This window comes from Maylandia zebra, unplaced genomic scaffold (assembly GCF_041146795.1).
Source record: "Maylandia zebra isolate NMK-2024a unplaced genomic scaffold, Mzebra_GT3a scaffold03, whole genome shotgun sequence".
In the NCBI taxonomy this organism is placed as follows: domain Eukaryota; kingdom Metazoa; phylum Chordata; class Actinopteri; order Cichliformes; family Cichlidae; genus Maylandia; species Maylandia zebra.
Window position 1 is genome coordinate 317,902 of NW_027490033.1, and position 22,477 is coordinate 340,378.

The following is a 22,477-nucleotide window of genomic DNA, read 5'->3' on the forward strand; positions in this document are numbered from 1 at the left end:
TGCAGAGAGAAGGAGGAAGAGCAGAGGAGATAAACGAGTGTTTCCAGAGACTCTTCATCAGCTGTCAGTCAGTGATGCAGCACATCCAGTATAAAGAGCAGCAGGGACGTCAGTGCTGGGACTGTACTAGGACTCATTGTTGCTTCACTTTTTCTAATCTTTGGATTTTTATTGAAGTTGCTGAAAATGTTTTTCCCTCCTAGTTTGAGTTTGGACTTTCATTCATTAGAAGAACCTTGGTGTGTCCACTCTGAGCTCTGTAGGAACCCCAACAACAAGCCCAACAATCCAGATGGACGGTTCCAGCTGTTAACTGGAGGAATTCCATCCAAACATCTGCTCTCACTAAATTCTTCCTCACCTACAGACTGTGTTCTTCACTGCTTTAAACTTGGAAATCAATGCAGTCATTGGTCTGCGTGCTGCTTTGTTCAGAGAGCTGATTGGCTGTTGACAGTGTTTGATCAGAGCGTGTCAGCCGTTACTACGGTGACCATAAAGGTGAGAAACAGGAAGTGTTTGTGTCCAATCCTGAAGCCTGTCACCGTTCTCCTCTCACAGCTTCACTGAGAAGCTGCAGCTTTACAGGAAACACTGGATCTTTGTTTCATACTGACTGTGTTTAGTACAATACTGCTGACAGCACCACCCACTCACTCCATCACTCTACTGACCCCAGAGTCTCCAGTCTGTAGTCTGGACTCTGCTGAAGATCAGACAGCTGCTTCACATCTGGATCCTTCAGGTTGTAGTTGTCGCTCAGGTCCAGCTCTCTCAGATGGGAGGGGTTGGACTTCAGTGCTGCTGCCAGATAATCACAGCTGATCTTTGACAAACCACAGTTCATCAATCTGTATAAAGAATGAAAGATGTAAGTTTATTAGACAAAGTGCTTGAAATCATTCAGTGTTTCATCATCTGTTCAGAGCTGAAGAAGGTTCAGAATGTAGAAGTTTAGAAAATGGAAACTCCAAACAGCTGAAGCCAACAGGAAGCAGCTTCAAACAGGAAACTGTGCAGAGTTTCAGACTATATGTCCTGATGCAGCCAGTTGGATTTTGGAGATTTGAATCTCTGTTCTGTGACTAAGTCCTTGAATCATTTCTTCCAGTTGGTCCAACAAGACAGACTAAGTATTGGACATGTGTTGTGGCTCCATCAGGGGAGCTTCTAAATGTGATGTGATGGCCCCTCTGGGTCTGTCAGGTCACAGCACTGAAGAGAGCTCAAACTGGGCACACAGCTGTTCCAGTCTGGACCAAAGACTCTATACTGGGACTGAGGGACTGCTTTGACTGCACCCACTGGGACTTTTTAAAGGCTCATGTTCTCACTTAGATCATCGATTTCTACTGACATTTCTTTCTGGGAAAAATGGGGATTACTTTGGAAACAGGAAGTATTTTCCCCAATAAGCAGCCCTGGATTAGTAAATCACTCCAACATGTTCTCAGGCAGAAGAAGCTGTCTTGTTATGAGGGAGAGAAGAAAAAGATTGAGGCACAGAAACCTGTTGAAAGAGAGATAAAGCAGCTAAAATCAGGTGTAAAAGTAAAGCAGAGGATGAGCTGAATAAAGGACACTCAAGGCTGGCTTGGAAAGGAATGAAGTCCATGGTGGGGATGCAGAACAAGGAGCAAAGATGAATGTGATGCTGAATCAGCAGAAGACTTGGACTCATTTGATTCCAGCTTTGATATCATTGATTTCAATGAAGAGCTTTGTGATTGTAGCAAAGGGCTGGTAGCTCTGAGAGTCCCACTGATGAGGTGTTTGTGTGGAAATCTCTTAGTGGGACCAAAGAGAGAAAAAGCCCTGGTCCTGATGCTGTGGGAGGGAAATGATTGAAGTGTGCTGTGAGGAACTGACTGGGAGATTTTCACACATTTTCCAGTCCTCCTTGGAACAACAGGAAGTTCCCAGCATATGGAAACAAAGGTTAAGTGTCCTATGGCACTCAGTGATGATGGTGCTGTGGCCCCACCACCTCCACCTCTTTGTAAAGGAACTAACTGTAATCTGAAGCTTCAAATGGAACTAAGACTTCCTCCACTAGGTGGCAGTGTCTGATGAGAAAGTGTTAGTGGAGCTGGCCTGGAGTCAGAAACAGGAAGATGCAGGATTTGGGCTGAAATGGGCAAAAGTGGTTAGCACTAGTGCCTTAGAGCAAGAAGGTTGTAGGTTGAAGCTTGTTGGTCAGCTGGGCCTTTCTGTGGAGGTTGGATGTTCTCCCACAGTCCAATGAAATGCTGCTTAGGTTCATTGGTGCTTCTACATTGGCTGTAGGTGTGGATGTGAGGGAGTGCTTCTCTGTCGCTCTCTGTTGGCCCTGTGATGGACTGCTCACCTGTGCAGGTGGACCACGCCTCTTGCCCTATGACAGCTAGGGCACAGGCTGCAGCCCTGTGAGCCTAAGCTGAATAAACAGTTAGCAAAAATGATCCATAGATGGCCTGAAATCCCCCAGTTAGCAGTTTGGTAGATAGCTATGACATGCTAATCCCATCCAGCAGCTGTATTCTACCTGTAAGCTGATCCCTGCTGAGCCAAAGCACTTTTTCATATACAAATTACAACCTTTAATAGAAACCTATTGGTCAGCATCTTATTAGCCTGCTGTTAGCTTCATTCCACAGAAAACTGAGAGAAACTAACAGAGTTGATAAAGAATAAAGAGAAATGTGCTGATTTAAAGCCTTTGAAGTGCTTCAGATGATCTCTGTCCACTTCTGTCCACTCATTCATTCATGTAAGCTTTCTAATGCAGCTTTGATCTTCACAGTCTGCTTGATGAAACTCATTCTAACCCTGAATGTCAGAGTGTTCCTCCTTCTCTTTCCCATCATTCATGCTGGCAGTGGAGGAGATTTGGATGTTGGACTGTGTTTTGGATGATGTGTGTATGTTTGTGTTGGACTGCTGTCTGTAAAGCAAACGCACATTTTGCTTTGGATTTCAGTGTCACACAGACTTTAAGGTGCAATGAAGAGTTTGAGAGTTTCACAGTGAATTTTCCACTGGAGGATTTTTCTTCTTCTTTGAAGGTTTGAAATGTGAACATTGTTCTGCTGCAGTCAATGGACTAAACCAGAGAAGAAGAAAACAGACTTTACCATGAAGATCCTCAGTGTGGATCAGTATAATATCAGCCTGATGTCTGCAGTTTAGTGTCAGCACAACTTTCACATCATATTCATCTCAGCACAACTAAAACATGCTGACTGACCTCAGAGTTTCAAGTTTACATCCTGGACTCTCCAGGAAACCACACAGATGCTTCACTCCTGGATCCTGCAGGTTGTTGTTGTTGAACAGGTCCAGCTCTCTCAGATGGGAGGGGTTGGACTTCAGTGCTGCTGCCAGATAATCACAGCTGATCTCTGACAAACCACAGTCCCACAATCTGTATAAAGAATGAAAGATGTAAGTTTATTAGACAAAGTACTTGAAATCATTCAGTGTTTCATCATCTGTTCAGAGCTGAAGAAGGTTCAGAATGTAGAAGTTTAGAAAATGGAAACTCCAAACAGCTGAAGCCAACAGGAAGCAGCTTCAAACAAACACAACAAGAGAAAAAACTCTGAATGTTTCACATTAAAGTCGTACATTTCTCATAAAAACAGGACAAAGACTTGAAAAAGTCGTGTTTTTCCTTCCAGGAACCACATGGCTTCACTTTTAAAGGTGAAGTGTGACAGAAATGGACATATTTGAAGTCCAACACCTTTTTCCAGTCACATTATTAAAGCAGACAAACTACAAGCTCATTTTCATTCCAACAAGTCATCTTCTGACCTGGACTAACAACACTGGTCTCTATGTGCAGCTGGCTGTGAGACCAGTGCTCAGGGAGCGTCTACAAAGTGCAACACTGAAAGAACATCACACACTCATTTGCTTCCAGCACTTTCACACAAACATCTACTGTCATTATTGTCACCAAACTCTGTGGATCCTTTATTGCAAATTCAAATGGGATCAAATGGTCAGACAAAAGAGGGTTATGAGGAAATATGATGAAATGTTGTGTATTAGCAGCAAGTTATTGAATCTTTTTCCTCAGAAACCAAACAAAATGATTGACAAACATGTTTTTACAAACTCAGTGTTGGACTTGGATCAGCAGGATAAGCTGATGTTTAAAGGCATTTGAGTCTCGCTGTATGAGAGTCCAGTTCTTACTCAATATTTATGGATGATGTTCTTTCAGTGTTGCACTTTGTAGACGCTCCCTGAGCCTCACAGCCAGCTGCACATGGACCAGCTGACATTACCCAGCATTAGAGGCGGCTGTAAAAAATTCATGTTCCCATTTAAATGGTTTTAATTTGAATAAAACGATGTTGATTCATTCAATCCTGAATCGATGTTTAATATAAATGTATTTTGCCAGAATCTCAGGTTAAAGCTCACAAACTATTTCAACAAGCAGCAAACAGATAAAACAGTAAATGAGAGCAGCTAAACACACAAAGATGGAAACACAGAGCGTGGATCGTTCACTCGACGGCACGTACACGGACACGCCGTCGGGGCTGAAAGTGGACAGCTCACAGATCCTGAAGCTGCAGGTTTCATCTGTCTCCAACCAAAACTGAGTGAAGCAGCAGCAAAAGAAGATCCAAACTCTGCTTCACGTTTGATCAATATGCTCATGAATTCTCTCTGACTTTGGCTGTTCCTGCCTGCACAGCTCTCTCTCTCTCAGTGTACTCCAAGAACAGCTTCAAACATCTGTTTCTGCATCATTCACTGTTTATTAGCCACCAGTCTGCTGTTGTGTTCAGTGCTGTCGGCCTCTGACAGTAAAGCCTCATTTCTGCTGTTCCATGGAAACTTTTTAAAATGATGACAGATTACAAACTCTCAGCTGTGTCTGTAATCAAACCTCTGTAACTTTGCTTCACTTCAGCAGCATCAGCTCATGTTCACATGTTGCTTCATGGTTTGCTTCAGTTTTTGATCGACTGCAGAATATTTTGAAGGTTATCTGCTATAAAAAGCCAGAAGAGGAAAATCTGCTTCATGTGTTTCTGTTTGATCCTCAGTGACTTTGACACAAAGGCCTCTGCTGTGATGATCACACCTCTGATCAAGTCTCACAGTGTCACAACTGATAAATGATCAGAGTTAGAATATTTCTGACTGTCTGCTGTGTGCCGTGACCTTTGACCTGCTAAAGACAGTCAGCTGTGGATTATTCATTGTTGTGTCTGATACTTAGAACTGTGAGGAAGAAGCTACACAGTTAATCAGGGTCCCCTCTCTCTGAATCAGGAAAGGTGGGCAGGCCGCGTGTGGGCCGCGGGCCATACGTTGAGTATCACTGTTTGAAATGTGAACATTGTTCTGCTGCAGTCAATGGACTAAACCAGAGAAGAAGAAAACAGACTTTACCATGAAGATCCTCAGTGTGGATCAGTATAATATCAGCCTGATGTCTGCAGTTTAGTGTCAGCACAACTTTCACATCATATTCATCTCAGCACAACTAAAACATGCTGACTGACCTCAGAGTTTCAAGTTTACATCCTGGACTCTCCAGGAAACCACACAGATGCTTCACTCGTGGATCCTGCAGCTTGTTCTTATTCAAAGAGAAGAAGTCATTACTCAGGTCCAGCTCTCTCAGATGGGAGGGGTTGGACTTCAGTGCTGCTGCCAGATAATCACAGCTGATCTCTGACAAACCACAGAAACTCAATCTGTATAAAGAATGAAAGATGTAAGTTTATTAGACAAAGTGCTTGAAATCATTCAGTGTTTCATCATCTGTTCAGAGCTGAAGAAGGTTCAGAATGTAGAAGTTTAGAAAATGGAAACTCCAAACAGCTGAAGCCAACAGGAAGCAGCTTCAAACAAACACAACAAGAGAAAAAACTCTGAATGTTTCACATTAAAGTCGTACATTTCTCATAAAAACAGGACAAAGACTTGAAAAAGTCGTGTTTTTCCTTCCAGGAACCACATGGCTTCACTTTTAAAGGTGAAGTGTGACAGAAATGGACATATTTGAAGTCCAACACCTTTTTCCAGTCACATTATTAAAGCAGACAAACTACAAGCTCATTTTCATTCCAACAAGTCATCTTCTGACCTGGACTAACAACACTGGTCTCTATGTGCAGCTGGCTGTGAGACCAGTGCTCAGGGAGCGTCTATAAAGTGCAACACTGAAAGAACATCACACACTCATTTGCTTCCAGCACTTTCACACAAACATCTACTGTCATTATTGTCACCAAACTCTGTGGATCCTTTATTGCAAATTCAAATGGGATCAAATGGTCAGACAAAAGAGGGTTATGAGGAAATATGATGAAATGTTGTGTATTAGCAGCAAGTTATTGAATCTTTTTCCTCAGAAACCAAACAAACTGATTGACAAACATCTTTTTACAAACTCAGTGTTGGACTTGGATCAGCAGGATAAGCTGATGTTTAAAGGCATTTGAGTCTCGCTGTATGAGAGTCCAGTTCTTACTCAATATTTATGGATGATGTTCTTTCAGTGTTGCACTTTGTAGACGCTCCCTGAGCCTCACAGCCAGCTGCACATGGACCAGCTGACATTACCCAGCATTAGAGGCGGCTGTAAAAAATTCATGTTCCCATTTAAATGGTTTTAATTTGAATAAAACGATGTTGATTCATTCAATCCTGAATCGATGTTTAATATAAATGTATTTTGCCAGAATCTCAGGTTAAAGCTCACAAACTATTTCAACAAGCAGCAAACAGATAAAACAGTAAATGAGAGCAGCTAAACACACAAAGATGGAAACACAGAGCGTGGATCGTTCACTCGACGGCACGTACACGGACACGCCGTCGGGGCTGAAAGTGGACAGCTCACAGATCCTGAAGCTGCAGGTTTCATCTGTCTCCAACCAAAACTGAGTGAAGCAGCAGCAAAAGAAGATCCAAACTCTGCTTCACGTTTGATCAATATGCTCATGAATTCTCTCTGACTTTGGCTGTTCCTGCCTGCACAGCTCTCTCTCTCTCAGTGTACTCCAAGAACAGCTTCAAACATCTGTTTCTGCATCATTCACTGTTTATTAGCCACCAGTCTGCTGTTGTGTTCAGTGCTGTCGGCCTCTGACAGTAAAGCCTCATTTCTGCTGTTCCATGGAAACTTTTTAAAATGATGACAGATTACAAACTCTCAGCTGTGTCTGTAATCAAACCTCTGTAACTTTGCTTCACTTCAGCAGCATCAGCTCATGTTCACATGTTGCTTCATGGTTTGCTTCAGTTTTTGATCGACTGCAGAATATTTTGAAGGTTATCTGCTATAAAAAGCCAGAAGAGGAAAATCTGCTTCATGTGTTTCTGTTTGATCCTCAGTGACTTTGACACAAAGGCCTCTGCTGTGATGATCACACCTCTGATCAAGTCTCACAGTGTCACAACTGATAAATGATCAGAGTTAGAATATTTCTGACTGTCTGCTGTGTGCCGTGACCTTTGACCTGCTAAAGACAGTCAGCTGTGGATTATTCATTGTTGTGTCTGATACTTAGAACTGTGAGGAAGAAGCTACACAGTTAATCAGGGTCCCCTCTCTCTGAATCAGGAAAGGTGGGCAGGCCGCGTGTGGGCCGCGGGCCATACGTTGAGTATCACTGTTTGAAATGTGAACATTGTTCTGCTGCAGTCAATGGACTAAACCAGAGAAGAAGAAAACAGACTTTACCATGAAGATCCTCAGTGTGGATCAGTATAATATCAGCCTGATGTCTGCAGTTTAGTGTCAGCACAACTTTCACATCATATTCATCTCAGCACAACTAAAACATGCTGACTGACCCCAGAGTTTCAAGTTTACATCCTGGACTCTCCAGGAAACCACACAGATGCTTCACTCCTGGATCCTGCAGCTTGTTGTTGTCGCTCAGGTCCAGCTCTCTCAGATGGAAGGGGTTGGACTTCAGTGCTGCTGCCAGATAATCACAGCTGATCTCTGACAAACCACAGCGCTCCAATCTGTATAAAGAATGAAAGATGTAAGTTTATTAGAAAAGTGCTTGAAATCATTCAGTGTTTCATCATCTGTTCAGAGCTGAAGAAGCTTCAGAATGTAGAAGTTTAGAAAATGGAAACTCCAAACAGCTGAAGCCAACAGGAAGCAGCTTCAAACAAACACAACAAGAGAAAAAACTCTGAATGTTTCACATTAAAGTCGTACATTTCTCATAAAAACAGGACAAAGACTTGAAAAAGTCGTGTTTTTCCTTCCAGGAACCACATGGCTTCACTTTTAAAGGTGAAGTGTGACAGAAATGGACATATTTGAAGTCCAACACCTTTTTCCAGTCACATTATTAAAGCAGACAAACTACAAGCTCATTTTCATTCCAACAAGTCATCTTCTGACCTGGACTAACAACACTGGTCTCTATGTGCAGCTGGCTGTGAGGCCAGTGCTCAGGGAGCGTCTACAAAGTGCAACACTGAAAGAACATCACACACTCATTTGCTTCCAGCACTTTCACACAAACATCTACTGTCATTATTGTCACCAAACTCTGTGGATCCTTTATTGCAAATTCAAATGGGATCAAATGGTCAGACAAAAGAGGGTTATGAGGAAATATGATGAAATGTTGTGTATTAGCAGCAAGTTATTGAATCTTTTTCCTCAGAAACCAAACAAAATGATTGACAAACATGTTTTTACAAAGTCAGTGTTGGACTTGGATCAGCAGGATAAGCTGATGTTTAAAGGCATTTGAGTCTCGCTGTATGAGAGTCCAGTTCTTACTCAATATTTATGGATGATGTTCTTTCAGTGTTGCACTTTGTAGACGCTCCCTGAGCCTCACAGCCAGCTGCACATGGACCAGCTGACATTACCCAGCATTAGAGGCGGCTGTAAAAAATTCATGTTCCCATTTAAATGGTTTTAATTTGAATAAAACGATGTTGATTCATTCAATCCTGAATCGATGTTTAATATAAATGTATTTTGCCAGAATCTCAGGTTAAAGCTCACAAACTATTTCAACAAGCAGCAAACAGCTAAAACAGTAAATGAGAGCAGCTAAACACACAAAGATGGAAACACAGAGCGTGGATCGTTCACTCGACGGCACGTACACGGACACGCCGTCGGGGCTGAAAGTGGACAGCTCACAGATCCTGAAGCTGCAGGTTTCATCTGTCTCCAACCAAAACTGAGTGAAGCAGCAGCAAAAGAAGATCCAAACTCTGCTTCACGTTTGATCAATATGCTCATGAATTCTCTCTGACTTTGGCTGTTCCTGCCTGCACAGCTCTCTCTCTCTCAGTGTACTCCAAGAACAGCTTCAAACATCTGTTTCTGCATCATTCACTGTTTATTAGCCACCAGTCTGCTGTTGTGTTCAGTGCTGTCGGCCTCTGACAGTAAAGCCTCATTTCTGCTGTTCCATGGAAACTTTTTAAAATGATGACAGATTACAAACTCTCAGCTGTGTCTGTAATCAAACCTCTGTAACTTTGCTTCACTTCAGCAGCATCAGCTCATGTTCACATGTTGCTTCATGGTTTGCTTCAGTTTTTGATCGACTGCAGAATATTTTGAAGGTTATCTGCTATAAAAAGCCAGAAGAGGAAAATCTGCTTCATGTGTTTCTGTTTGATCCTCAGTGACTTTGACACAAAGGCCTCTGCTGTGATGATCACACCTCTGATCAAGTCTCACAGTGTCACAACTGATAAATGATCAGAGTTAGAATATTTCTGACTGTCTGCTGTGTGCCGTGACCTTTGACCTGCTAAAGACAGTCAGCTGTGGATTATTCATTGTTGTGTCTGATACTTAGAACTGTGAGGAAGAAGCTACACAGTTAATCAGGGTCCCCTCTCTCTGAATCAGGAAAGGTGGGCAGGCCGCGTGTGGGCCGCGGGCCATACGTTGAGTATCACTGTTTGAAATGTGAACATTGTTCTGCTGCAGTCAATGGACTAAACCAGAGAAGAAGAAAACAGACTTTACCATGAAGATCCTCAGTGTGGATCAGTATAATATCAGCCTGATGTCTGCAGTTTAGTGTCAGCACAACTTTCACATCATATTCATCTCAGCACAACTAAAACATGCTGACTGACCTCAGAGTTTCAAGTTTACATCCTGGACTCTCCAGGAAACCACACAGATGCTTCACTCCTGGATCCTGCAGCTTGTTGTTGTCGCTCAGGTCCAGCTCTCTCAGATGGGAGGGGTTGGACTTCAGTGCTGCTGCCAGATAATCACAGCTGATCTCTGACAAATCACAGCGCTCCAATCTGTATAAAGAATGAAAGATGTAAGTTTATTAGACAAAGTGCTTGAAATCATTCAGTGTTTCATCATCTGTTCAGAGCTGAAGAAGGTTCAGAATGTAGAAGTTTAGAAAATGGAAACTTCAAACAGCTGAAGCCAACAGGAAGCAGCTTCAAAGAAACACAACAAGAGAAAAAACTCTGAATGTTTCACATTAAAGTCGTACATTTCTCATAAAAACAGGACAAAGACTTGAAAAAGTCGTGTTTTTCCTTCCAGGAACCACATGGCTTCACTTTTAAAGGTGAAGTGTGACAGAAATGGACATATTTGAAGTCCAACACCTTTTTCCAGTCACATTATTAAAGCAGACAAACTACAAGCTCATTTTCATTCCAACAAGTCATCTTCTGACCTGGACTAACAACACTGGTCTCTATGTGCAGCTGGCTGTGAGACCAGTGCTCAGGGAGCGTCTACAAAGTGCAACACTGAAAGAACATCACACACTCATTTGCTTCCAGCACTTTCACACAAACATCTACTGTCATTATTGTCACCAAACTCTGTGGATCCTTTATTGCAAATTCAAATGGGATCAAATGGTCAGACAAAAGAGGGTTATGAGGAAATATGATGAAATGTTGTGTATTAGCAGCAAGTTATTGAATCTTTTTCCTCAGAAACCAAACAAAATGATTGACAAACATGTTTTTACAAACTCAGTGTTGGACTTGGATCAGCAGGATAAGCTGATGTTTAAAGGCATTTGAGTCTCGCTGTATGAGAGTCCAGTTCTTACTCAATATTTATGGATGATGTTCTTTCAGTGTTGCACTTTGTTTGGCACAAAATGAAATTATTTGGCCTCTCAGATGCTTTTAGAGATTCCCAAATGACTGATGATGACATCTCTGGGGTCTGATTGATAGAAAAAAAATGTCTTTGAGACCTTTTGTAACTGACAAACTCTTCATCTGCTAACAACACTGAGTTGAATCTCCATGGCTGATAGTTGGAGCAGGCATCAGGAATACACATTGAAAAAACAAGAGGAGAAATCACCAGTCTTATAATCACATTCTGTAACTAAAGGGAGACGTTTTTCTATACAAATATATGTTTTATGGACATTAGAAAAAAAAGAGTATTGATGTGAAGCAGGATTATGAAATCTCCATACATCAGCCAGCCCATAATTATCAAGAAAGCTCTGAATGACGCATGCTGAGTTTGGACTAAGTGTACTTTTGTGTGAACTGTGGTCCATAGCAGATAATGAGCAGTTTAGGTCTCCCTCAAAGATGATATTGTGTGATGACATATTGGGGAGCCGCGCAAAGACATTAGTGAAAAATCTGTGATCGTCCCAATTAGAGGCGTAGATATTTGCTAAGATCAAAGGAAAACCATAAACTATATTTTCTGCACTTAAAATCCTGTAATTTTCTCATAAATCGACAGTGCGGCTTATGGATGAATTCTGGTTGTGCTTACTGACCTCGAACCGATTTTATGTGCTACACGGCGCTCAGAAACCTTTCAAAAGATGTTTTGGTACGACTTTGCTCAGCTACGAGGCCGCACCGCTTGATGGATTGTTGGAGCATTACAGCTACGAGGAGCCTCGCGGAGTGATACGTACTCTGCTTCAACGTAATATTACTGTATTGAGTGTGTATAAGGACCATAAATGGCACCTGTAAGAGACACGGTTACAAAGAGGGTTTCAAACTCCAGGCTGTCAGTCACGCAGTAGAACCTGGGAACAGAGCAGCTGCTTGTTATTATGCTCAGCGTCTGTTTACATTTTGACTGCACGATTGTGAGCTTTTTGTTATGCACAAAAACAACATTGTTTTCTTTTATTTATGGAGCATTATTATTTAATAAATGCTGATCATTTATTCCTGAGTAATTGTTTCATGTACATCTACGCTGTATGTTAATAAATGTGCCTGTGTGAGATTTGGGACACAGCTTTGACTAAGAACTCTCTTTTTGTTCGTACTTTCTGGCTTCAAAAATATCGAGATATATATCGTATATCGCCATCCAGCTAAAGAATATCGAGATATGAACTTTGGGTCATATCGCCCAGTCGTAATATTGCAATAGGTTGTCCGTTAAACTCAAGCGGGGCTTGGGCCCTGGCACGGCGTAGCCACACAATCCTGGTAGTAGTGACGCTCGGCTATGACGGCGTGCGGGTTACCAGCTGGCTTTCTCAGGATAGGGCTCCTGTGTGAGCGGTCGACAATAACGTCTTTATCCATACCCAGCACTTCACGTAGTAGCACGGATACGGCCGTGGAGGAGCTCGAGTCCAGGCCCTCTGGGATCCCTATGATGTGGATGTTAGCTCTCCGCTTCCTGCCTTCATCACATTTATCCTTCAGGTCAGACAGCTCCTCCTTCATACTCTCTACTGTAGACTGCAGGGTGGTCACCTCATCGCTCCACATTGACAGCCCATCCTCAGCTTCTTTCACTGTAACCTTTACTCCATCAACTTCGCCGCACGTCGCCGCCATGCTGTTAGCGATCTCATTTCTCAGTCCTTGCACGTCAGCCCTTATATTGTCAAAATCTTCTTTCAATGCATTTCTGACTTCTTCTTTTAACAGTGTACTAATGTCCTCTTTAATGGATTGAAGAAGCTCCAGTTTTAGAGCAGTAGGATCCACATCACGCGCGTCTGTTGAGTCTGCTCTTCAGCGGCCGTAGAGCTGGACGCTGCCCTTTGGCCATCATCGATACTCTCGCCCGAGATCGCACCGGGGCTAAAATATTCACCTGCTCAGCTGTTTTTGATCAGTTTGAGCCTGTGTGGTTTGATCAGGTGGAGGAACGATGTGATGCTATAAAGACATCATCTTGTCCAAATGATGTTGTTCCAACACGTGTTTAAAAAGATTTTAAAGGTTGTTGGTTCCGACATCTTAGCGATTTTTAACAGCAGTCTTAGTTCAGGTGTTGTACAGCCTGTTTTAAACATGCTGTTGTACAGCCTGTACTAAAAACCTGATCTGGATCCTCTGTCCGCTCAAACTTCAGGCCTATTTCAAAGCTTCCCTTCCTGTCGAAGATTTTGTAAAAGATTATATTTGTTCAGCTGCAATCTGTTGTAAAGGTTTCAGTCTGGTTTTAAAGCTCTTCACAGCACTGAAACTGCACTTTGAAAAGTTCTTAATGATCTTTTATCAGCCACTGATCAGGAGACTCAGCTGTGCTTTTGGATCTGACTGCTGCCTTGACCACAGCATCTTGACCTCACCATTGGAGCATGGCGGCATCAAGGGCGCTCTATTAGACTGGTTCAGCTCTTTTATTAAATCGCATTATTACATTTGGGGCTTATATTTGACGGCAATTTGAAAAACAGCTGAGCTCAGTTGTACAGCGGTCTTTCTTCAAACTGAGGCTTTTATCTAAGGTGAGATCATTTATATCTTTTAAAAACCTTGAACGGGCGATCCACGTTTTCATGACGTCCCAGCTGGATTATTGTAACTCCTTATATGTTGGAGTTAGTGGGACCTGCCTGGCAAGACTGCAGCTGGTCCAGAAAGCTGCAGCTCGTCTTCTGACACAAGCTCAAAGACATTTATCGTCCCAACAACCACATATACGCTGGTCCCTCGCTGTAACACAGTTCACCTTTGGCGGCCTCGCTGTTTCGCTGATCTTTTTTGTGCAATTTTGCATGTTTTTGTTTTTTACAGCGCATTGTGTTCTGCGTCCTGATTGGCTGTAGACCATTGTCAGCCAATCTCGTGCCGTGTCTCCTGTACAGTACAGAATGTGTTCAAATTTACAGCAGTGTGACTCTGCAGTGCTGCACTGTATGTTTGTACGTTTTGTCCCAACAAACAACAATGATGACGAGACGTTTTGCACCTGTGGTAGCAGCCAAAGGCAGAGGAAGATGCTGACCATCATAGTTTCAACAAGGAGGCAAAAAGGTTGTAACTGTCCACAACAAGAACATCGTAAGGATGGAGTCAGCTTTGGCTTTGTGGCTCAGTGACCGCAGGAAAAAGAACATCGTGCTGGACACCAACATTATCTGCAGAAAAACTCAAAAGCTTTATGAAACTTTACCTGACAGCGAGGAGCCCAGGCCATGGACGAGTGCTCCTCACACAGAAGCTCATTTAATGCCAGCAAAGGCTGATTTGACACGTTTCAGAAACACTTTGCTTTCATTCTTTAATAATGAACTTATTTTTCTATGAAGGTTTGAACTTTGTTTAAACAAGAGAGAAAAGTGTGAAAATGTTCATGCCTGTCTGAGAAAAGTGTAGAAAGTGTGCAGTGAGGGTTTAACTGCCTTAAAACTTCTATAATACTTGTAAAACATAAAGCTGCTACTTCATTCTGAGACTTATTTTTAGAACGTAACTCGATAAACGAGCGACCGCAGTACTGTATTGTGTTTATTTTGAAAACTCTCAACAGGATCTTCAGATTTATTTTGAAAGCTTTATCTGGAAAACACAAACACATAAGCAGGAAACAAAGAGCGTGATATGAAACGATAGACGTTTTCATATGGTCATCATATATACATCGTTCTATCGAACAGCCCCAGCTCCTGCTGTCAGTCTCTGTAAATCTGCTCTGAAAACACATTTGTATTCACTGGCTTTTAATACAGCATGAGAGTTATTTGATATTTGATGTGTGATATTAATATTAGGAGTTATTTTAATCGTTATTTTGGATTCTTGTACAGCACTGTGGTCAACGCTGCTGCTGTAATTAATGTGCTATAAACACATAAACAATCTGCAGTTAAACATCCAAAACTAAAGATGTGATCGCTGCCTTTAGAAAATGTGCTGATGCACAAGATATCAGCTCCATTAAGGTGGAATGTGGCCGTGTTAGAAACATGTTGGAAGAAGTTTGAAGCTGAAACTGTGAAGCTGAGAGTGAAAGAGCTCCAGCGTCTGTCACAGGAAACTTTCTTATTTCCACACTGATGAAAGCATCAAGCTTTGATTTCCTGCTGCTTTTATTGAGTCACACTGTGAAACTGAGCCACAGCTGAACCAGCATCCCTGTACAGCAGACACTTACAGCGCTTGGCTGCTTCCATTGGACCCTCTGCACAGAGCTTCAGTTTCCTCTTCTGGTCCCAAAGTGCAGAACAACAAGGTTTCAAACAGCTTCGTTCCAGCAGCATCAGCCACAGACATGCAGAGAGAATCCTTTGGTTGTGTTGTGTGTTTGCATATCTGCTGTGTTGCTTTGTGAGGATGGATCATCTCCTGCAGCTCCAGATAAACAAGCTGCACCTGAACCTGGTAGCTTCACTTAGAAGACACTTGTGACGGGAACGTGTGAGAAGTTTTGTGCAGACAAGTTTGGATTTAGAGTGTGGGACGAGCTCTCCACAGTCTTTGTGGAGATCCACATTCTGCATACTGCCTGTGAGAAGCTGCAGACATTTGTCCTCCAAATCCACTGAGCAGCTGCTCGTGGTGGTATTAGCTTCATGTGTGCGTGTTAGCATGAAGCCTCGGTCACACTCTGCTGTGGACACGGTCACGGACAGCTGGACGCCTGATGGACGAGTCGTCTGTCCTGTTAAACTTCTTTGAGCATGAGAATAGCATAAGAAGCTCAGTGGACACTGTTCAGGGTTTTAACTCTCGCTTTCTGATGGGTTTAGATTTTATTATTGTCATTTGTATTAGGAAATATTTAACCATATATTCTTAGAGGTGTATAATCAATTGTGTAGTGATAGGATGTGTGATCTTTAGCAGGCTGCAGGGGCTTGGTGTGTATTCCACACTAGAATGCACACCCACATCCTGGGAGCACGAGAGAGGTCGTACCTTCTCTTATTGTTTTATGGCAGGATTAACGTAGCTACGTCTGTTCTAGTCTAAGTGCTTTTTGTTTAGATGAACTGCTGGACTTCCTCACCATGTTATCTAGGGTGAACCATCTAGGGTGAAGGGGGGTCTACCCTCTTCCTGACCAAGGATGTTATATGACCCTTTGATCAGCAGTACCACACACACACACACACACACACACACACACACACACACACACACACACACACACACACACACACACACACAGTATTCTTTGTTCACATGTATACCTATGTGAGATGCTATATGTTAATGACCCTATGCATATTCATGTAACCACAATAAAAGGAGTGCTATGGGGAGCCTGGCTGAGAGTCTGATGGTGGTCAAGTGGTGGAACGACGCTTGGCTCCAGCCAGGTCTCCCTCATGCATGAGTAAACCAGAGAACTTTGGTGCCTTGTGTCTTGCTTTTTGCTGCGTAGCAGATTGTCCTTAACGTTCCAGTGGATAGGTTCAAACTACAAACCTATCACTTTCACTTCAGCTTCACCAACAACAGCACAAGCAGAGCAGCCCACTGCCTGCATGGCTGGGACAGCGCCCCCTGGTGACTGTAAACCACTACAACATGTAGACGGCCGTCTGCAGGCTGGATGTAGCACCACCGCAGAGACGTGCTGCAGCTCTGTTTAGTTACCCAGCTGACAGCAGAGGCTGTAGTTTACTGTTACCAACATGGAAAACTGAAGCTTCACCAGCTGGAGCTACAGAGCTGGAGAACAAAGGAGACTGAGAGGCCAGAATGATGTGGGAGGAAACATCAAGAGCCTGTTTGAAAGGAGACACATGTGGATGCTGTGCCAGTCTGTGGTCTGTCAGAAGTCAGCTGAGTCACACTGCAAGAAGCTGCAGAATCTCAGAGGAGGAGATTTGGAAGTGTTTGTGGGACAAACTGGACTCAAAGAAAGAAGATGTTTGTGAAGTCTTTGGTGGAGGTGAGCAGTGTGAAGCAGAACACATGCAGATGAATCAGGAGGTCAGCATCAGTGTCTCCTTGTGGTGGACGGTAAAAGAATCAGAGCCAACGCTCCCGTCCACCCTCGGCATGAAGCAGTGCTGTTTCTGAAACAGGAGGACAAGTCCAGAGAAGACAGAGGAAGCAAAGATGAGGGTGGGACAGGACAGCAGGACTTCCTTCACACCTGCAGCTCCATCACACTGCTGTAGCTCCTCTTCATCACACATGTACCTGCAGCCTGTCTTCGAGTCCAGGAGTCACCTCCACACAGTGTAGAAGCCTCCTGTGCAGACCATGGAGTCCAGCCTCTGTCAGGGAAGTCGGCACTAAAGCCTGAAAGACTTCAATCTGTCTCTGCTCCACCCGAGAAAGACCAGCACCGTACTTGTTGTGCATTCAAGGGGGGAACATCAGCGCTGCATCGTGGGAACAACACCGCAGGAACAAAGACACAGCACGGCCGATGAAGGACGAGGACAAAGGAAAGGTGAGTGAGAAGATCCCGGTGGTGTGGACGGACCTGCAGGGGCTCCAAGACTGAGGAGCAGAGACGTCCATGTACCAGCTGAGGATGCTGCAGTGATCCAGGGAGCTCGGTCCAATCTGAGGCCGTGTGAACTACGTGGACCACAGTTTCTTCACAGACTTCAGCCACGTGAACATCTGGAGATCCAACAGTGTACGAGCTGTGAGCCATCAGCTGTTTCTCTCATCAGCTGCTGTAATGAGAGCTGCTGGAATCATCTTGAGCAGCAGGAAATCACTGATGTTGTTTCTAACCAAAGATATGGGACTGAGCTCCGCTGAGCTCCTTCTACTTTCATCCAGATAGAAACTGCTACAGTCTGCTGATTATTGCTTTGCCTCCATCACACGAGCTCTTTATCCTGTTCTTCACTCTCATTGGTTCTTTGTCTGCTTGTTTTTACAACAGTAGTCTTCTGATTGGTCAAAGAAGACAATCAGCTGTGACTAAATGTAGCTCCTACAGCAGTGATGGGAATAACTACTGAAGCTAATCCAGTATCAAAGCTCAGGAATCAGCAGCTCCCACCTCGTTTTCTTTCAACAACTATTTTTAGCTGCTGTGTTTTTGTGTTTCTGCAGACCTCAGACATCCTGCTGCTCTGGACAACTTTTTCATTCTTTTGTATCATTATTTTGCTTTTCTTTTATTATTATGTTATATGTATTAATATGTGAAACACTTATTCTTTGTGTTTTTGCTTTGCTCCTGTCAAACTGCTTTAATAAAATCTGCTGCAGTCTAAACTGTGGACGTTCCCTTTTTAACCCTTTGTGAAACAATAAAGGTTTAAATCTGAGTATTCATCTATGTTAGTGTTTAATGGGTCCAATAGGTTGCTTTTAGGGGGTGGGTTTTTATAATCGATTTATCGATTAAAATCGATTCTGGCTTGGATAACGTAAAATCGATTAATTAAAATCCTGAATCTATTTTTTAATATAAATTTATTTTGCTTGAAATTCCAGAATTTCTGGTGAAATCTCACAAAATTTCAACAACAGCTAAGACAGTAAATGAGAGCAGGAACACGGATTCTGCACAAAGACTTAAACACACAGCGCGACCCGCGAATCAGAATCAGTGAGATGTCGCTTTTCTCACCCGATGGCACGGACACAGTCGGGGTTGAAAGCCGACAGCTCGCTGATTCTGATGTTTCGGCGGCTCCGCGCTTTGTGTTTAACCTGTTTGAACCTGCTTAGCTATACCATACCGTCACTGCCATTATATTATGCTGCTATTCATACTGTCATTATAGTAATGCTGCTATCCTGTATATATCTTACTTACTATTGTTTGAATACTTGCGATTGTTTTATTGTACTTTTTATATTTTACATTTATATTTATTTTTGAATCTTGCACCAAGGGAGTGGCACTCCAATTTCGTTGTACTCTGTACAATGACAATAAAGGCTATTCTATTCTATTCTATTACGTCCTTTTTACACTGATTCTAAAGCTGTTAGTTTTATCTCTCTCCAAACAATATTGACTGAACCAGCAGCAAAAGAAGATCCAAACTACGCTTCACATAAACATCGTCATGAACTCACTCTGACTTTTGCTGTTTGTTTCCACCAGGATAAAATCACACGTCATGCACAGCTCTCTCTCTCTCTCTCTCTCTGTACTTCAAGAACAGTTTCCCGTCTAAAAATCTGTTTTCTGCATTATTCGCTTGCTTGTTACGCACAAGTCTACCGTTGTTTACAGGCTGTCGGCCGCTGTTTTTTTTCCTTTTACTTGCTTTCAAAAAGAAAGCCTCATTTCTGCCGTTCAATACTGAACAAATTTAAACTTTTTAAAATTATGCAAAACTGCAAAACGCTGTGTTTGTAATAAAAACGGTGTAACTTTGCTCTGCTTCACTTCAGCAGCATCAGGTAATGTTTATGTGTTTTTGATCTACTGCAGAATATTTTTATAAAATCCCAGGAAAATCAGCTTCATGTTTTTCTGTGTTTTATCTTCAGCTACTTTGACACAAAGGCCTCTGCTGTGATGCTCACACCTTTGATAAAGTCTCGAAAGTGCCAGCTTCCCTTTTATAGATACAAAAATATGTAAATATACTGATCTGAATTATAATATTTCTGACTGTCTGAGGCAACATTTCCCAGATTCCAATCGAATTGAATCGAATCGATTCTAGAAATCAGTGACGATACCCAGCCCTACTTTGAATTGTGTTACACAAAAATAAGCAAAGTTTTCACGTTGTTCAGGCAGAATCGAGCGTTGAAGAATGAATTCACACGTCAATAAACATTTTCATCAGCACAAGCAGGACAATGAAAGCAGGAAATACCCCAAACTGCCATTTCTCATTCTACAACTTCAACAACTGCACATGAATTATACTTCATACACAGACCCACAGTCTCTGATTGCTCTGAAATCTCACTGACAGCCAATAGCAATAAAGAAAAGTCCAGACTGACAGTCTCTGTGGGGTTAGGCAGTGAACTGCTCACGCTGCGTTCAAGTGCATCACAAACTATTGGAATTGGATCCAACTTTGTGAAGCAGATTTCTTCTCAGCTGCTGTTTTGAACATTTCCTCATGAACTGTATTAAACTCTGTAAATGAACTGAGAACTATTTCTACATTTGAAACTATGGATTCATTTTCCCGTTCACTTCTGTACGTTAGTGTATGAATGAATGTTAGACTGGGCTCCATGGAAACACTTGGACTGGTCTCAGCTGCCTTCTTTCTGTAGTCCTTTCTCTTCTCCAGCTTCTGTTTGAAATCCTCTCACAGAGCCTGAATCCTGCTTTGCTGTCATGTTTGGGCCTGTGTTCCTCTGCTTTAACACAAACCTCACCACAGCAGCTGTGTGGGTCGTCTCTGTAGCAGCCCGATCAGCTTCTGATACATGAACATCATCACAGCTCCTAACTTCACCTTTATTAGCTTTGACATTCATGTCTTTCTTTTCTCTGTCTGTTTCCACACAAGCTCAAAGTCTCTGCAGCCTGTTTTTATCTGCTATCATCAGATCTCCAACAGCCTCATTCACATCCCTCACACACTCTACAGCCTCACCAGTACTGACTTCATCTTCACTGACTGATGGAGCACAACATGAACCTGTGGAGGCTGAAAAGCTGTCCTGTCAAACATCTCCCCATCACCACTGCACTTCTGTCAGCCTTTAAATGAATGCTGCTCAAGTCTGTCACTTCTATTTGGAGCCAAGAGGAAAACTGTTGTTCAGTCGTTTGGAAAGACACAACATTTCTGAAAGCACTCAAACTTCTTCACATTTGTCTTCAGACACATCCTGAACATTTAGGAACTAAAGAACGTTTCAAATATCAATCAAAGATCTGAAATATAGAAAAACAACAACAGCCGCAGTCAGTGAACTCACCTCAGAGTCTCCAGTCGACAGTTTGGACTCTCCAGTCCAGCACACAGAAGCTTCACTGCTGAATCCTGCAGCTTGTTCTCACTCATGTCCAGTTCTGTCAGATGGGAGGGGATGGACTTCAGAGCCGAGGCCACAACTTCACAATGAGTCCCTGAGAGTCCACAGTCAGCCAGTCTGTGATCATAGAAAATACAAAATGTGTTATTATAAAAGCAGAAAGTCTGCATTATAAACACAGACTGAATGTATATGAAGACAAAACAGAGTGAGGTCATAATCTGATGAACATCTGCTCTTCACATCTGTGCTTCAGCTCCTCTTACTGTGTTTGACATGACACAACGATTGAGTCTCTCTCAGACCTGCAGACTTTTAATGAGAATCTTTGTTTGGCTTTAATCTGCAGATGAAGGAGGAAGATGGTGTCACATTTAGGCTTCCATAATGTCCACAGTCTGTCAGTGAGATCTGATCCAGAGTCAGAGTGAAGACACACACTTGGACTGTTTCCTGTCTTGAATCTAGAACATTTTGAATGAGCTCAGCTCAGTGAAGAGTTCCAGCTGGAAAGACGATCCCTGTTTGCTACCTGCTGCTGTCAGGTACGACTGTTCACGTCCACACGCAGGAAAAATCTGCTGACTGTCACCAAACGGAGCAGAAATGTCATCACTGGACAATAATGATGAATGAACTCAGAGCTGCTGATATCACATCTGATTTCAGGGGAACTAAACTAAAAAGGGACAAATAGAAACAACCATCATGACTCTGTTTGACCTTCAGATCAGAAACTATGGTTCAGAACAGCAGCAGGATTTCAGGCACTGTCACATCCTCAACATCCATATTCCAAATGCTCTTCCTGACAGGACACTCTTTGTTCCCACTCAGGGAGTTTCCATGTGTACAAATCATTTCTGAATCTCAGTAGACTGGGAGGTTTTTCCATCTCATGAATCTCTTTCCTAACATCAAACTAGATAAATCAAACAAAGGAACTGGAGTCTGTCTAATTTCTGACCCCAGTAAAGTTTGTACTGGGATACCCCGACATACTCTCTCTCCATCTGCTCCCACAGCCTCATATTCACAGCTGGCCCTTCTCTCAGCATCCACACTCAGGGTGGGGGCGGGGTCAACACCAGTCAAAACCATTGCTTTGGCCTTATGGCCATTTTATTAGTGTTCGTTTCTGAGTAACAAGCAGGCCTACGCACAGGTGTTTGGACATGTGTGGACCCGACCTACACTTAAACTTCTTAAATCCTCTGTTTCTGTGTCACCAGCTACACTTTTAATATTAATGTATTCACTCCGACATTTTTGGGGAGCGGTCAGAGCTCGTACACTGCAGACAGACATGTCTCCCAGCACACAGCTGACTGTCAACTCTCTGAGATTGGATATGATTCATTTAGATTATATCTGTAAGGTGAAGTTTATCTCGGTGTTTATTTGTTCC

General features: G+C 42.7%; 1 protein-coding gene across 4 annotated transcripts in view; it reads right to left on the reverse strand.

The window, feature by feature from the left end:
• LOC112432436 (protein NLRC3) overlaps positions 1 to 22,477 on the reverse strand; it is a 3,307,575-nt gene that overhangs the window by 244,035 nt on the left and 3,041,063 nt on the right. The window contains exons 3-6 of one of the 4 annotated variants that reach the window (XM_076881155.1): positions 21,013 to 21,186; positions 7,813 to 7,989; positions 3,227 to 3,403; positions 675 to 851 (exon numbers count right to left, since the gene is read on the reverse strand). In XM_076881155.1, the coding sequence (XP_076737270.1) occupies positions 675 to 851; positions 3,227 to 3,403; positions 7,813 to 7,989; positions 21,013 to 21,186 (705 nt within the window). Of the gene's footprint in view, positions 1 to 674; positions 852 to 3,226; positions 3,404 to 7,812; positions 7,990 to 10,095; positions 10,273 to 21,012; positions 21,187 to 22,477 lie in introns of all 4 variants that reach the window. The other 3 variants (XM_076881152.1, XM_076881157.1, XM_076881156.1) reach the window with 3 other exon arrangements.